The 14,392-nt window shown below is 41.1% G+C and overlaps 1 protein-coding gene across 3 annotated transcripts in view; it reads left to right on the top strand.

Annotated features, from left to right (window-relative positions):
* The window catches only part of cntnap2a (contactin associated protein 2a), a 291,628-nt gene that overhangs the window by 156,223 nt on the left and 121,013 nt on the right, over nucleotides 1–14,392 (top strand). For all 3 annotated transcript variants that reach the window (XM_053859229.1, XM_053859230.1, XM_053859231.1), the window contains 2 exons: nucleotides 5,165–5,314; nucleotides 13,829–13,991. In XM_053859229.1, the coding sequence (XP_053715204.1) occupies nucleotides 5,165–5,314; nucleotides 13,829–13,991 (313 nt within the window). The remainder of the gene's footprint in view (nucleotides 1–5,164; nucleotides 5,315–13,828; nucleotides 13,992–14,392) is intronic.

Below are 14,392 nucleotides of genomic sequence, written 5' to 3' on the forward strand. Positions count from 1 at the left end.
CACCCCCAACAAACAAGGGAGCATTGTATAAATGAACTAGAATGCACAGGGAATGTGGCGGGAAAAAAAGCATTATTTAAAATGGTTGTTGTGTTGTGGTATTGTTAAGTACTCAATTGTCAGTACTTGAACTCAGTCAGCGAAAAAGAGGTATCTTGACATCCCTACTTTTAATGAGTAATGCTCATTTTAACAGCCTCCTGCCCTTTGAACTAGGTAAATAAAAGATATTGGAGGGTGCACTATTGTAAAGTTTTAGTTGTAACCTCTTTCATGCATAGACCTTCTCATCCTTCTAGCTGACAGAGACGTTTAGCTAGCATGACAAGGATGGTCAAGAATGTTCAAGGTGATTTGTTCAAGATGGAAAATGTATTACATAGGATTATTATAAGCCATGATAGCCACAAAAGGTGAAGAAAATAAAATATATTATGAAGTTAATCGGGAGCCCGGAGTTATTTTCTGATCTAGCTTAAAATATTATATCACATATGATGTCTGTAAATTTGAAAGATGCTGTCTAATGCCATGAGAGCACTGCTTTTCGACCAGCATCAAAAGTTAGTTTAGGTTTTGTATGATAAGGAGTAGCAAACTACAATGCTCGACGATGTCAGCTAATGTCAGCTATCTCCTACGTTTGACCATTTGAGCAACTGCCTTAGCGCCTGTGATGTCATCCATGCAACATATGATTTGTTTCACAGGTATTTTTACAAGCAAATACATGATAAATTACACAACAAATGCAATCTGAACTCACATCATTATTTATCATTTAAATTGAGGCACAGCATATGTGTGATCCAGGGCACGAGGCAAAGTGGACTAGAAAATAACTTTTGTCTCTCCATTGACTTCCATTCATTTTTTTTCAAACTTAGGTGCTATGGACCAAGCAGAAGGGACGGAGACTTGGCCTCCCTTTTGCATTCTTCGATTCAGTTACAAATAGCATCCATAGTTTACATTATTGTGGCATTAAAAAAAATAAAACGTGGGACATTGAACGATAGCGATACACCTATATCAAAGATTCTCTACGCAAATTTATTCCCCACACGGTTGTTACCATTCTGGAATTCTTTGCTGTACCACACCGTCTTTTAGAAAAGGCCACTCATCTGTAAACGTTGGAGAGCTTTTAGGCTGTCTCCATGAGCTCTGCCCGAGACAGACAGAAAAATATCACCGGCAGCAGTTGCAGGCCACACAATAAATCCCGCTTCATGAAAGAGAACCAAAAACTCAAGAGGAAGTAAATGTGTTGCTTGTCCTTGCAAAGGCTTGACAGATCAGATGTGTTGGTCGGCCGACAAAAGGAAAGAATAAAGCGTTGATAAAAGGAGCGTGTTGAACTATGGACAAATAAAAAAAAGATCTGTTTTCGAGGAAATGTCCTTTGACACCACCAAACCTGCAGTGTCTTAGTGCACAGTGCAAGACAAGGTCTTGGACCTGTATGTTATTGGCATATAGGGTCGCCAATACAAAATGTTGAAGCTCAGATTTTAGCAGTATAAATTGTTTCATAGAAGTTAGCAAATGATGCTCAGTTTTCCCTTTCACAATAATTTGCCCGCTTTTAGTGTACGTCTGTTCGCTTCTATTTCCACGTCTTTTGTAAGTACTTTAAAGCACAATCTTGATATGAAAATATTTGTGATGAATATTAAAGTATTTTCACCAATCGATCCAATTCAATCTCAGGGTTTGGGAAACATGTAAGCCAGTTTGGCGCACTGCCACAGCTTGTATGAGAGCCACTATGCCTTCAGGGTTCTGTTTTTTGTTTATTGGTGGGTGGGTTTCAAAAATTCCTAGCGCAAAAAAAAGCACAAAAAAAAAGAGGAAATAAAAGCTATGGTAAGCTCATCACTATAGTCACTTTCGAATTAATGCATTTCCAAAGGGAATTCTCATCACTGCCATGTCACAATGCCCACCAACTGGCCTTCTCTAGATATTTATCAACACCGCTGGTTTGTGATTAACCATTGTGTAAACGTGTGTGTGGGTTTCTGTGGCTGTGACTCACACCCTCATCACTGATAAGCTCATCATTTGCAGCTATTTTGGATGATGAGGGGACATGTGGAAGGGAACTGCATCAATTTTCCATTACATTCAAGAGGTGACTGAGAGATACAGGCAGTGAGTGAGCTTGTTCCTCATGACACACAGCAGTCACTGTTCAGAAATTGGCAGTAGGAGGACGGTGAAGGTGGACTCTGACTAAACAATGCTGTTCATAATCAATCAAGTCGGGGTGCCCAAAGCCAGTTGTCATGTCACATGGCCTCTGTTAACCAGAGAAAGTGGAATGGACTACATTTCTAACCCCAGACTCACATCAAACGCCCCAAGCGTCGCACAAAGGAGTCTGGGTGCAATTGTGGGAGAAATGTTTTTAAACATCACTGTACGAATCAGCTCTTTTTGAATGGAAGTTTTACTGTGTTGAGTGATGACCCTAACATGAAACTGAAATACAGTAGTCTGTCTTCTGCCTGATAGCGAAGTTGTATACTTATAAGATGTTAATGAATAGAATGACTGGACAGATGATGACACAACTGTGGATCAGGTCATACAGGGAAACTGCATAGTCAAAGTGAGGGAAGCTCTAAAGAGGACCATAAGTGGGAAAGTAGTTGACTTGAACAATATCTCAGTGGACGTGTGGAAGTGTTTAAGGTGAGCGTGCGGTGAACTCTCTGGACATTGTACATTGTGATATTGAAGGTTTAGAAGCACAGCTGGGTTTTGGTGATGGTTTTTAAGCACGGGGGCGGATTCTAAGAACTGTTGTATACAGAAGGTTGAACACTTACATCATGATGATGTAGGACAGAGTCTTTGAGTCCAGGCGGTTAGGGAGAAGTCTTTGCAGTGAGACGAAAGATGAGTTGGGAGAGAAGCTGGAGAGGTGGAGGTATGAGCAGCAGGAGAGAAGACGGATGAAGCTCAATAGAAACCAGATCGAATACCTGTGTGTAAATGAAAGAGACCGGTGGGCTGGTGAAGTTAGCAGGTAGGGAAAACAGATGAGCTGAAGTATTTGGGATGAGGTATACTGAGGTATAGATGTACTGTAGGTAACAGTGAAAAGGAAGCTCTATAGGACAGTGTGTTAGTCCTGCCATGATGTATGGTTTAGACACAAGACTCTGTCAGGCGAATTAGAGCTGGAAGTGTCAGCGTTAATGATGCACAGGTTTTGATTTTAGATATTAGTTTAAGTTGGAAAGTTTGCAGACAGTTGGGGGGGGGGATGCGGATGGTTTGGTGGTGAAACAGAGTATTTGAAGTGGAGTAGCCAGGATGGGCAGGAAAGGTGAGATAAGGGGAGGCTGACTTGCCATGGCAGCCCCTGAAGGGAAATGTCAGTAGATAAAGAATAAGTTATTCTTCATGTCTTGAACTTGCGAAAAAGAGAAACCTTTGCTACGCCATTCTTGGACATGTATTTTGAAAATTTAATAACTTAGCAATATGTTTCAACTTCAGATAGGAGACCTTTCCACATAGTTGTATATTCTCTTATTTTTCATGACCTTTGAATATAAAAGATATTTTGGTTCATGTTTCCTTTCAATAAAATTGTTTAGCTGTGCTTAAGTTCAATGGTTCGAAGATGTCAAGTAGATACAGTCTATTTATCATCTCTCCATCAAATCTAGCGCGAGTGGTTTGAGCACTCCATCCTTATTTAGGTGAATAACATCCTTAGAAATATTATTAAGTGTTTGTAGTAGCATCTCAGCGACATTATCTCAACTCTTGCTTGCTCACTGAATGGCATTCGAAGCACTCAGAAGCAAATAATGACAGTTGATAGGTGTGCGTGCTTCGCATGGTCTAAATAGTTCTACAGTATATAGCTTTATTCTGTGGTGAGACTTGCAGGGGGCTGAGACTGACTGCCGCTGCCATCAGGCAGAAGACTGTGAAAACAATGGACAGGTCGCCAATTCATCGCAGGGCATGCAGAGATGGATCACAAAGCACTCTGACGCCTACGGATGATCTAGAGTCATCAGTTAGCTTGAATGTATGTTTTGGACTGTGGGTGGAAAGGTGAAGTGCCTGGAGAAGTCCCACACACAGCACCAAACAGAGACCACAAACTCCACATAGAAAGAGGCAGACTCCTCAAAGCTTTATGAAAGCATGGCAGTCAAAGACACTATCTTGTCTTATATATATGCCTCTTGGAATCTTATGGATAGACTCGCAGTGTTTGACCTCACTTTTTCTGTATGTACTGACTCGCCATGTGACAAAGAAAAATATCAGAGAGCTTGAGCCATCCAGCATCAAACGCCTTTGTCAGCAGACGCTTTCATCCAAAGCGACTTTCATTAGGTGGCATGAAACCATGTGAGTTCAAACTCAGAACAACAAGCGTCAAAAAATATTGCGGTAGAAACGAGCTGACCGAACCTTGAACTTCATAACACTGACCTGAATGTAGCTATGTTGCAATCACTATGGCTGTGAGCCAGGGATAATTCTGATGACAGGTGGTCCCAAGATGCGCCAGAGGACAGAAGGGAGAGGAGAAGAAAAAACAAATACTCCAGAGCGCGAGAGAAATAAAGACAGACAGACGGAATAAAGAATCGGGGACAGAGAGGGAGGCAGTGAAAGGAATGAAAAGAGATTGGTGTCAGTAAGCTGTGATGTATAGGCGAGACTGTGATGAGAGTGTGCTAGGTCTTCTCTCGGCACCGGCAGTAATGTCCCTTTCCGAAACATCACTCATATTTAATGGAGCACAGCTACAAGGAAGAAGACAGATAAAAGGTGCCAGACTTGCATGCGCAGAAGTACACACACTAAACTGACACACGCAGAGAGCACAGTTCAAACTACACATAAATACCCCATCCAAAGAAAGAATCATCCAAATATTCACAAAACATCACTTAAGTGTCTGTGTCATATGTATAATCATGCAAGTAAATCTGGCTGAATGTTTTGCTTTCCAATGTTGACACTTCCCAACTGCTTTAGGGGTGGGCAAGGATATGGAGTATAGTTAAATTAGACTTGCATTTTACTGTTTTATTTGTTAAATAAATATAGTAATAAAGTAGTAAAATATAGTTGTCATGTTTAATAAAGGTTAGATCATGTTTTTGCTCCATGTCCTCAGGTCCAGGCTTGAACGACGGCCAGTGGCATTCAGTGCGACTGGTGGCGAAGGAGAACTTTGCAATGTTGACGGTAGATGATGATGAGGGATCTGCTGTTCGCTCCAACTCACCCATATCCATCACCACAGGAGGAACTTATCACCTTGGAGGTAAGGAGCCAGGAAACAAGTCTGTGCCAAAGAGATTGCGTTTAAGACAGCAGTACTTTCTTTTAGAAAGTTTGGATTCCAGCTGAATAGTTGGTCTATGACAGAGTTGGGCACTCAGTGGTGCAGGTTTTTGTTCCAACTGGTCAAGAACATACCTATTAGGTTTCAGCTGAAAAGGTGTCCTGTTGATTGGTTGGCACAAAAATTTGCAACCACACCGGCCATTTGTGGCACTAGTTGCCCAGCTCTAGTCTGCCAGGATCAAGATCAGGGATGTCGAACCAGTCCTCAAAGGGGTGCAGTGGCAGCAGGCCTTAAATGGACACCATCTTGTGCTAGCAGGGTTGGAACGAAAACCCGAGCCCAGTGCTGCCCTTTTGGAGATCAGCTTGACCCACTTGCTCTGCATCATGTTGTTGAAATATAACTTTGAACCCAGAATCAACCAACACCGGACCTGACCAGATTAAGAGCGACCAGGAAAAGGCCGACTGCATCATGAACAGTACACATACTCAGACCAGAATGTTTTCAATCCAGGCAGCACGTGGACCAATTCGAGTACATATGGAGCTAAGTTGCTTTAACATGTCAGGGTTCTCCCCAGCGTTATCTCATCTCAGCACTGGGAGTTTTCTGCTGTTTTCGACAGTATGTTGTGAAGTGTGACTCGCAATGTCACCTGTCAGTTGATGGTGGAGGAATTTTAAGGTAGGCCATCATGGAGGACTCTCCGGGGTGTATACGATGTGCTCAGCCGTTCTCCTAATCGCTTCAATCTTTCTGTCTAGAAGGACAATAAATACCACCTGAAACCTTTAATGTCACATACTGTATTATATACATTCAAAGAAAAAAAGTAATAGATATGTAGCAGCTCTCATACAATATTGGAAGGGAAATTAAATTGTTGAATTTTCCAAAAGTGTCCCTGGAATTGGGTCTACCAATGGCTGCAGTACATTCTGGCTGTGTAGTCTGGGGGACATTGAAATACTTTTAAATATTCCCTTCTACCGCTTGAAAAGGTCTTGGGGCATTCAACTAACCACTATTTTGATACATGTGATTGTAATGTTGTAAATTGACATTTTAAAAAGAAAAAAAAAATCTTTTTCTTTTTAAAAAATTGTAAACCCTTTTGTTGTGGTTTTAAAGGTATGTTTGGCAAATATTGCATCTGGGCCATGATGGTCCCGAAGCCTCTGCGGTTTCTCTTCTTACTCACGGCTCGCGGACACACGAAGCCACCTGCAACTGATTTTAATAGCCGATTACAGTCGACTTCATTGACAAATTGTTGCAGCCCCAATCTACACTGCTTTCTTTGCTTTTATAATTATCATTACGACGATTTTTATTCTGCGCGTTCCATCTATCTTTATATGAATATGGGTTACAGAAAGTTTCTCGCTCAGGAAGATGGAAGACACAATTAGACAGACGGGGAACACACAACTGCCTGAAACAAAGGCCTACACACCTGCAGTGGCTGCTATCTGTCTGAATTAGGAGCCTGCCGGGTTAATGATGCCAGACACTGCTGCTCGTCTGTTGGAGGATGGTCTATATCTAAGCGTGTGTGCCACCTGTAGGAAATTACTGTAACTGAGAGAGATAGTTTCCACTCTGATGGCTCTGCAGGACCTCAGCCTGTCTGAACTCCCCCCGTCGAGCCTTTCCCCAGGCTGCTCACTGAAGTTCTAGCTCACACATAACCATACAGAATAGCACACACCTTTGACACAGTCTCCGCAATGACTGAACCATTGGATTTCTAATGGCGGATTTATGAATGCTGCCAGACATTTAGTCAATGCTGTACAGCAAATAAGCAAAAGTTTAATTTAAAAGCTCCTCATATTGGAGATTAAGAAATAAATGTCATTTATTTTTCCATGGAAGCTAATAAACTGCTGTCAAGTTCAAATATCCTCATATCTTCATACCTTCATTTGAGGGCATGTCATGTGTGCGGCAGTGAACTCGGGCTTTTTTTAGATGAACTTGTCTGGCAAAGGAATTATACAACGCAACACACATGAAGCAAGAAACTGCCAGAAGATGGGACACCACAGGAGCGAGGAGTACTGGGACAACTGCGGGATAAGACAGCTACTGGACAAGGGTTACTGAAGTCAAGAGGAAGACAAGTGCCAGAAATAGAAAGAGAAATAAATGGGACAAATGAAGAAGAGAAGTACCAATGGAGTCATGTGGGATACTGTGAGCTCAAGGACCTGCTAAGTATAATGGCATAGATCTACAAATAAATACTGCTACTTCAATGGGACGCTTTGCGTCAGAACCACTGCCTATGATCCCCTCATTCTGCTTCCTGATCAGGAACACAAAGTTCTGCGTGGTACTTCTTGGCACAGTTGACAGACAGAGCTGACAGCATGTCCTCAATGTGGATTTTCCTCATTGGTTCCAAGTGCTGTTCCCTTCACAAATGTTGAACAGTACAGTGTCTAGTGAGCCTCATTAGATGTTGCTTTCAGGGCATCATTTGGTGTCAGGAGGTGACAAACACAACAGTGGCGCTTTGGGAGGAGCAACTGCAGAGCATCACCTTCACTCAGACGCCATGACTCATCAGCTGAAGCCACTACTTCACCTTATTTGGGGACTTTTCCTTTTCCATCTCATTGTGTAGCTGGCTTTCAATGTTCTCCTTCACTAATGAGCAAACAGTCTTGTATTGGTGATTTTTTTTTTTATTTTGGTAGTGATTTAGATGAAAATACAAATTGACAATATAAGGTAGTTTTGTTTGAAAATCTAATTAAAAGCCCAATAAAGGAATGTATTCAAATAGCAGAGTGAAAAATACATTTTGTTTCATTCATTTTTTTTTTTTATTCTCATGCAACTACTGCAAATGGGCCATGGGAGAGCAAATATCACTGCCAAGTCTCTCATCAGTACTCTTTTTGCAAGCAAATTTATTTTGGCTGTGCAATTTCATCCCATTTAGAGCATTCAAAATATTATCAATAGCAACCACAGGAAAAGAAGAACGCGCTGCAGACAGACAAACCCCTTGAAGACCTCCACTACATTTTATGTGTTACTAGTTACTAGTAGCTTCCAGATAGTTGAAATTGAAATGCAATGTTCTCCTTTTGAGATATTTTTGAGCGTGCATGAACACTGGCGCTAGCTTGAATCTGTTTTTATAGAAAGCAATCTTCACAAATGACGACGGAAGTGACAGATAATGTTAAATATATATATATATATATATATATATATATATATATATATATATATATATATATATATATATATATATATATATATTGTTAATTCAAGGTCAAGCAACCATTATATTTATATTTTCAACCACTGAAAATTAGTGATTTACATTGCCTTTCCTTTGTTTTTTTTTCCCCCATATTTGACATTTATATAAATCTGAACTCTGACGTCAGTGTGTAAATGGCCCATTATATCTCAGAATCTCTCACATTCTCGTGCACACAGGCTCATGGAATCTGTCTCAATTATCTGCCCACTCGTGCACACACAGACGACACCCTCTCTCCCTCTCACACTGAGGCAGGCGTGCGTAAGTCTATCTTGGTTTCAAAGTTACGATGGTCGCACTGTGTCATAGTTAACTTACTTAACCTTCTCTTTCTCGATGCAGCTATGTGTTTGTGGCTTGTAATTGAAAAGCAAAGTTGTTGCCGCACAGCTCTTGTTTGTTGTTGTGCTTCCTGCCTCTCTTTACTTGTTCTGAGGTGACGTAGTCCGGAATGGGATCGGTCAGGTTTACAGAACACTGAATGTTTCCAGTACTTTAAGTCACATGAATGAGATATTTTGCACAGCTCATCTTTAGATTCAGTTTATCTTTGCAACGGACACGACTGAGTCAGCATTGCTTTCCCACATCACAACGGCAATTTCAGAACATGATTCCTGGCCTTGTTTTAGGTTTTGTCGCGAATTTATCACACCATCCGCTTACCTTATCTTGTGCTGCTTAGAGGCCTTGAGGGACAAACACCAAATCAGACCAATAAATAAATAAAAGCCGGCTTAATCCCAGTAAAACCTCATCCTAACTTTTATGCAGGTACAGAGGTCATGGAATAACGGTGATACAGCGGCGGCCTTCGGCTGGCCCTGGATTACTGGCCGTGATGGCACAGCGTGATTAAGTTGAGAGGCCAAAGAGAGTGAAGCACCTTAACTGATTTCCATCAGCACTTTAATGGAGCTCAGACTTTCTTCCACAAGTGACATGACCGTGGCATGTAGTCCTGCAGTCCTGTCTTTAAACGAATTGGGATTATTGTTTCCAACTCTGGATGATGGGTGAGGGAGAATACATTGGATTATATTTATTCAAATCATTTCTATCATTTGTGTAGCCAGCCAGACTCAGGCAATCTATTTACATGCACCGCAATTGCCAAGGAGCCCATGGCATGTCCCTGATTGATGTGGACTTGTTTATTTGCCACGGTATGTTGGCGCTCCTTTGTGATTTCGCTTGAGGTGCTCAAAAGTTTGAACAGTTTTGAAGCTTTTACTGTAAAAGGTGATGCAGATGTAAAGTTGTCTGCATTAACTGCAGTGCGATGCGGTAAAAGAAAGTTTGTGTTTAAGACTTAGCTATTCATGCACAGCGCTATTCAAGGGAGATAACGTTCCTCTCAGACTTTCTGTTTCATTCCAATAAGCTTTTCTTTGAATGAGAAGCATCGAAGTTCAACAGCTATTTCCAAGGTAAGTTAGAAGTCTAAGAAGAGTTAGAAGATGTCAAAAAGCAACTTCACCTAAGCTTGTGTCACCTTGCCCTCAACTCTGCTCTTCTTCTAGATTACTTTCTCCTTTCTTTTCTTATCTCAGTTTTACTTCATAATCTTATTTCATTTATTCCTTCACAGCCCATTATTTTCTCGTTCTGTCTGTCCTTTCACACCAGCGCACTGCTGTGACCTGCTTTTCTCTTTGTTTTACTTTCACCTTTATATCCTACCCTATTCCCCAAGTTTCTTTGGAGAGACGGCTGCTTTAAGCCCAAACCCATTTCATGCCCAGCAATTTCTCACTCTTGTCAATGAGCTTGCAGAAATTAATATGTGGTACAAGACCACAATCGACAAACTGGATCTCCTTAATAATAAGATAAATGGTGACTGGTCAGTCAAGTTGGTGAAGTCATGCACTAACTGAAGATAGGTGCTTACGTTTTCTGCAGAAAAACTATTTGACCCCATCTTAATAGCAATGCCAGTTTAGTGATCTCCATTCAGTGGTCTTTGGCAATGATACTGTCTGTATTGCAGAACCACAATGACTTTTTGAAAAAAGGTTTTGAAATACCCTTATATTCTGTGAGGTAAGTGGATGATTGTAGTTCTGATATATTGTGTTGTCATTGATTGGTGGGATTTAGCTTCATGTACTAGAGATGTCAATTTCCATGCTTCATCCAGCTCAAAGGGTGTTTTTAAATGGTCACACGTGATCCAACAACTTTCTTACATTGAATAAAAAGCTAATCATCCTGTTTCATTACAGCATTACCGTTGGTCTCTTGTACGACGCCTCATGACGTCACTCCTGAATTATTTGGCTTGCGTATCAGCTATTTGTGTTCTTTCACCTTGAAAGGACTTTCTTTGAGTACAAAATTGCATTTCAGTGAATGCTATAAACTGAGCTAAAACAGCTACATATGTCTAAGTATTCTTTTGGTCTTCTGACCACAACACACGTCCTTGAAAACACAATGCGTCAATCAATCGTTCCCAAAGTGAACTGTAAAAACACTCAATCCAAGGGTTAGAGATTAGCAAGGATCATTTCAGACAAACATAGAGGTAACTACATCTTTTTTTAAAAATTCATTACCAATCGTAGTCACCCGTTCTTTCTGGCACAATGGGTCAGTTCGGCTGCACACTTGACATGTTTTTTCATTACGTCAATTAAACTGCGACAAGTTTTCAATACAGCATAATTCACTCTGTAATAATGACCTGATATTTACACAATTTTAGCACGTTTTTTCGATCAATCTGCGGCAATAAATCTAGGTTTTGCGTGCACAGAGTTGTTGGGAGTCTCTGACCTTAACACGTGAGTGTCCAAGGACCCAGTGAAAAGGTCACATGTGCATTACATGGCACAGAGACAGCTGCTGACATACACTTGGAAGTACCTCAACTTTAGAGTGCAGCTCTGCCTGTTCTTTGTACGTCCCGGGGGCAAAACCAGACAAGCACATGCAGACGTCACACAGAGAGGTCACAGGGTCGCTCCCAACCCCAGTTTGGCAGTGAGTGAGTGCCTTCCTGGAGGGATTCTAACTGTGCACTACACCACTGGACTGCTTGAATTCAAGTCATTTATACAGTGTGTGGACATGCTGTAAGAGAGACAAGACAGATTTATTCTAGTAATTTGTTTAATCTACGTTCACACATTGCAAATATGCAGTTCTTCTCCTATTTTGGGCGATTAATTTTTTATATTATGGATACAGTTCTCACATTAAGTGATAGAAACCCGAATGGATGCTGAGTAATTTGCTCAGGGTGAAAAGCAGCAGGTGGTAAACATATTTGCACATTCCTCTCTGTTGGGACTGTGAAGTTGGATTCAACAAGAGTCTGCACAGCAAAGTTGGCAACGTTCTCCTCCATGTTTTTTCCTCCAAATGTATTCCTCGATCCATTTTTGGCTGGTTTGTAGTTTACCTGGATTGCAAGTGAATGTATGCCCTCTAAATGCAAGTGTGGTGCCAACTTGTCCAGTGTGTGCAGGCAGCACTGCTGCTGGTTTTCTAAGAGCATTTGTTTTGGCTCTACAGGGATCCTGTGACAGTGTGCCAGTGTGACTGTGGGGGATTACAGTTTCTGTTCCAGAGTCTGGTTCCTCCTGAGATATATTGTTATGTTTGAAGTTCTACAATTAAACTTGCTCTATATAGTTACACTTCATTAAACTGAGTACTTGGGAAGATTAAACTCGAGCTTTTGGTGTTATTAGTTTTGAGTTCAGTAATTTTGCTATGTTTTGGTGGGTCTCTGAGTATACCAATTATAAGGACTTTACAATACAGACATTGCATAGACCAACTCTGTTACTGGTTTATGTTCCCGATTTCTTTTGTTGCACTTACATTTTCTTATAGTATGTGGCTGTATCACCATGTTTATGATGGCTTCTAAAGCAGAACATTAATTTCTATTTTCACCTTTTCCATCAGGAAGTCAGTCTCATCCACTCTACCATCTGAAATGTGTTTCACTGACAGTGACTATTGTGTACCGTAAATTCCGAACTACAGAGCGCAACGGAATATTAGCCACGCCCACTAAATTTAATAAGGAAAATGGATCTTGTTCACACATAAGCCACACCGCAGGTGCAGCGGTGCTTCTGCACTGGAGAAAGTGAATGAAAAAATGCATGAGGACCACTTCTTAACTAGTTTTGTAAACAGGTTCCAGCATTGAGACTGACTCATAAAACAAACTCAGTAATGTTCTGAACTTGAATCATGGACTCATCACATCTTTTATGTACATTAAAGCACTCAAAATGCACTGTCACATGGCACAAGCAGCGAATTTTGAGCGCTTTGAGCTAAATAAAATTCCTGTGCTTTCATCGGTTTTTAATATTTTGACATGCCAGTAAAAATCTATATATTAGCTGTGTTGTTTCGGACTGCGAGAAAAAAAAGTAGCAGCTTATAGTCCAGATATTATGGTATGGTTGTTAAATTATTAACATGACTGCACAAGTGATAAAATAAATACAATGTTTCGCAGAGTTTGCCTTTTTATTTCTTTAGATCATCTATCACTCATAAATATGTCTTTTGTTCTGAAGATCAGTGATCAGGACTGAAGCAGTAATTTACTGAAGAATACACCAAGGACTATAAACTACCTTGAACATCCAGCATTAAATAAACACCTCCATTATGTTGTGTGGTTCATAACCAGTACAAGAGCAAAGATCATTAAGAGTGTTTTTCATTACCACTGGACAACACAGTCTCCAATGCGTTTAGAAATAGCGAGGCATCATATGTTCATTCACCACGATGAAAAGTCAAAAAAGCATGTCTGCTTGTAAAAGGCTTGTTTCTCCTTGCCTTGTCCTCCATTTGAGTCAAGGCCCAACTGACTTCCTGATGGCCCATTGACTCTTGTCTCTCATAAAGCTCTGTATGTGGTAAAGCGTATATGTCTTCGACTCTATTGCAGCCATGTTGTATTAAAGCTAATGGTCCTTGTGGATAACCTCTAAAACAAGAGGGGCAATGAAGGTTCATGGTTGTAAACCAGGTTCTCACTTGCTCTGCTCTTCTTTGTCAAGGATGTTGTCATTATTCTGCATGTCTGCCTCAGCTAACAGTCTTTTCATGATGCGTTTTAGCCCGTCCATCAGGAAACGTCTGACCTCTTAAAACCAGGCAATATGATTTGAAATGTGTTGTTGGCACATGATCTAACAAAAGGCTGTCGGCTCTTGCAGGTTATTTTCTTCAAACGTTGTTCCCGCCCTCCCAGCGCTCATTCCAGGGATGCATGCAAGCCATCCTCATCGATGACCAGCCCGCCGACCTGCAAGCTGTCGAAAAAGATGGTGTCGGTGTGTTTGAGAACGTCAGCTTGGACATGTGTGCCATCATCGATAGGTAGGATCCAGTTGTGTACACATGGATTTTTTTTTTCCCACTGAAACAGGGGTTTGTGAGTAATGCAATGATGCTGAGGAACAATAAAGGCACAGATCTTTTGGCCACCACTGACAGCGAAAACGTCAACACAGACTCGAGGTCAAAGCGGCATATTTGTTGTCGCACAAATTCCACTTGTATCCTGTACGCCTAGTGAGGTATTAGCGGCGGAATGAGAACACAATGGAGAGATTTTCTCTCCTGAACTCACTATGGACTCCCCAGTTTCTCAGCAGACCAGCGGGACGGTTTCAGCGAAACATCGTGTTACCAACTATGCTCGGCCTATACCCTTCTGTAATTGACAAAACCCTTAACTGAGTTTTGGATGAATTCCATCTCAGAAAGCTCTGCGCGAC

This window comes from Synchiropus splendidus, chromosome 3 (assembly GCF_027744825.2).
Source record: "Synchiropus splendidus isolate RoL2022-P1 chromosome 3, RoL_Sspl_1.0, whole genome shotgun sequence".
NCBI classification, from domain to species: Eukaryota; Metazoa; Chordata; class Actinopteri; order Syngnathiformes; family Callionymidae; genus Synchiropus; species Synchiropus splendidus.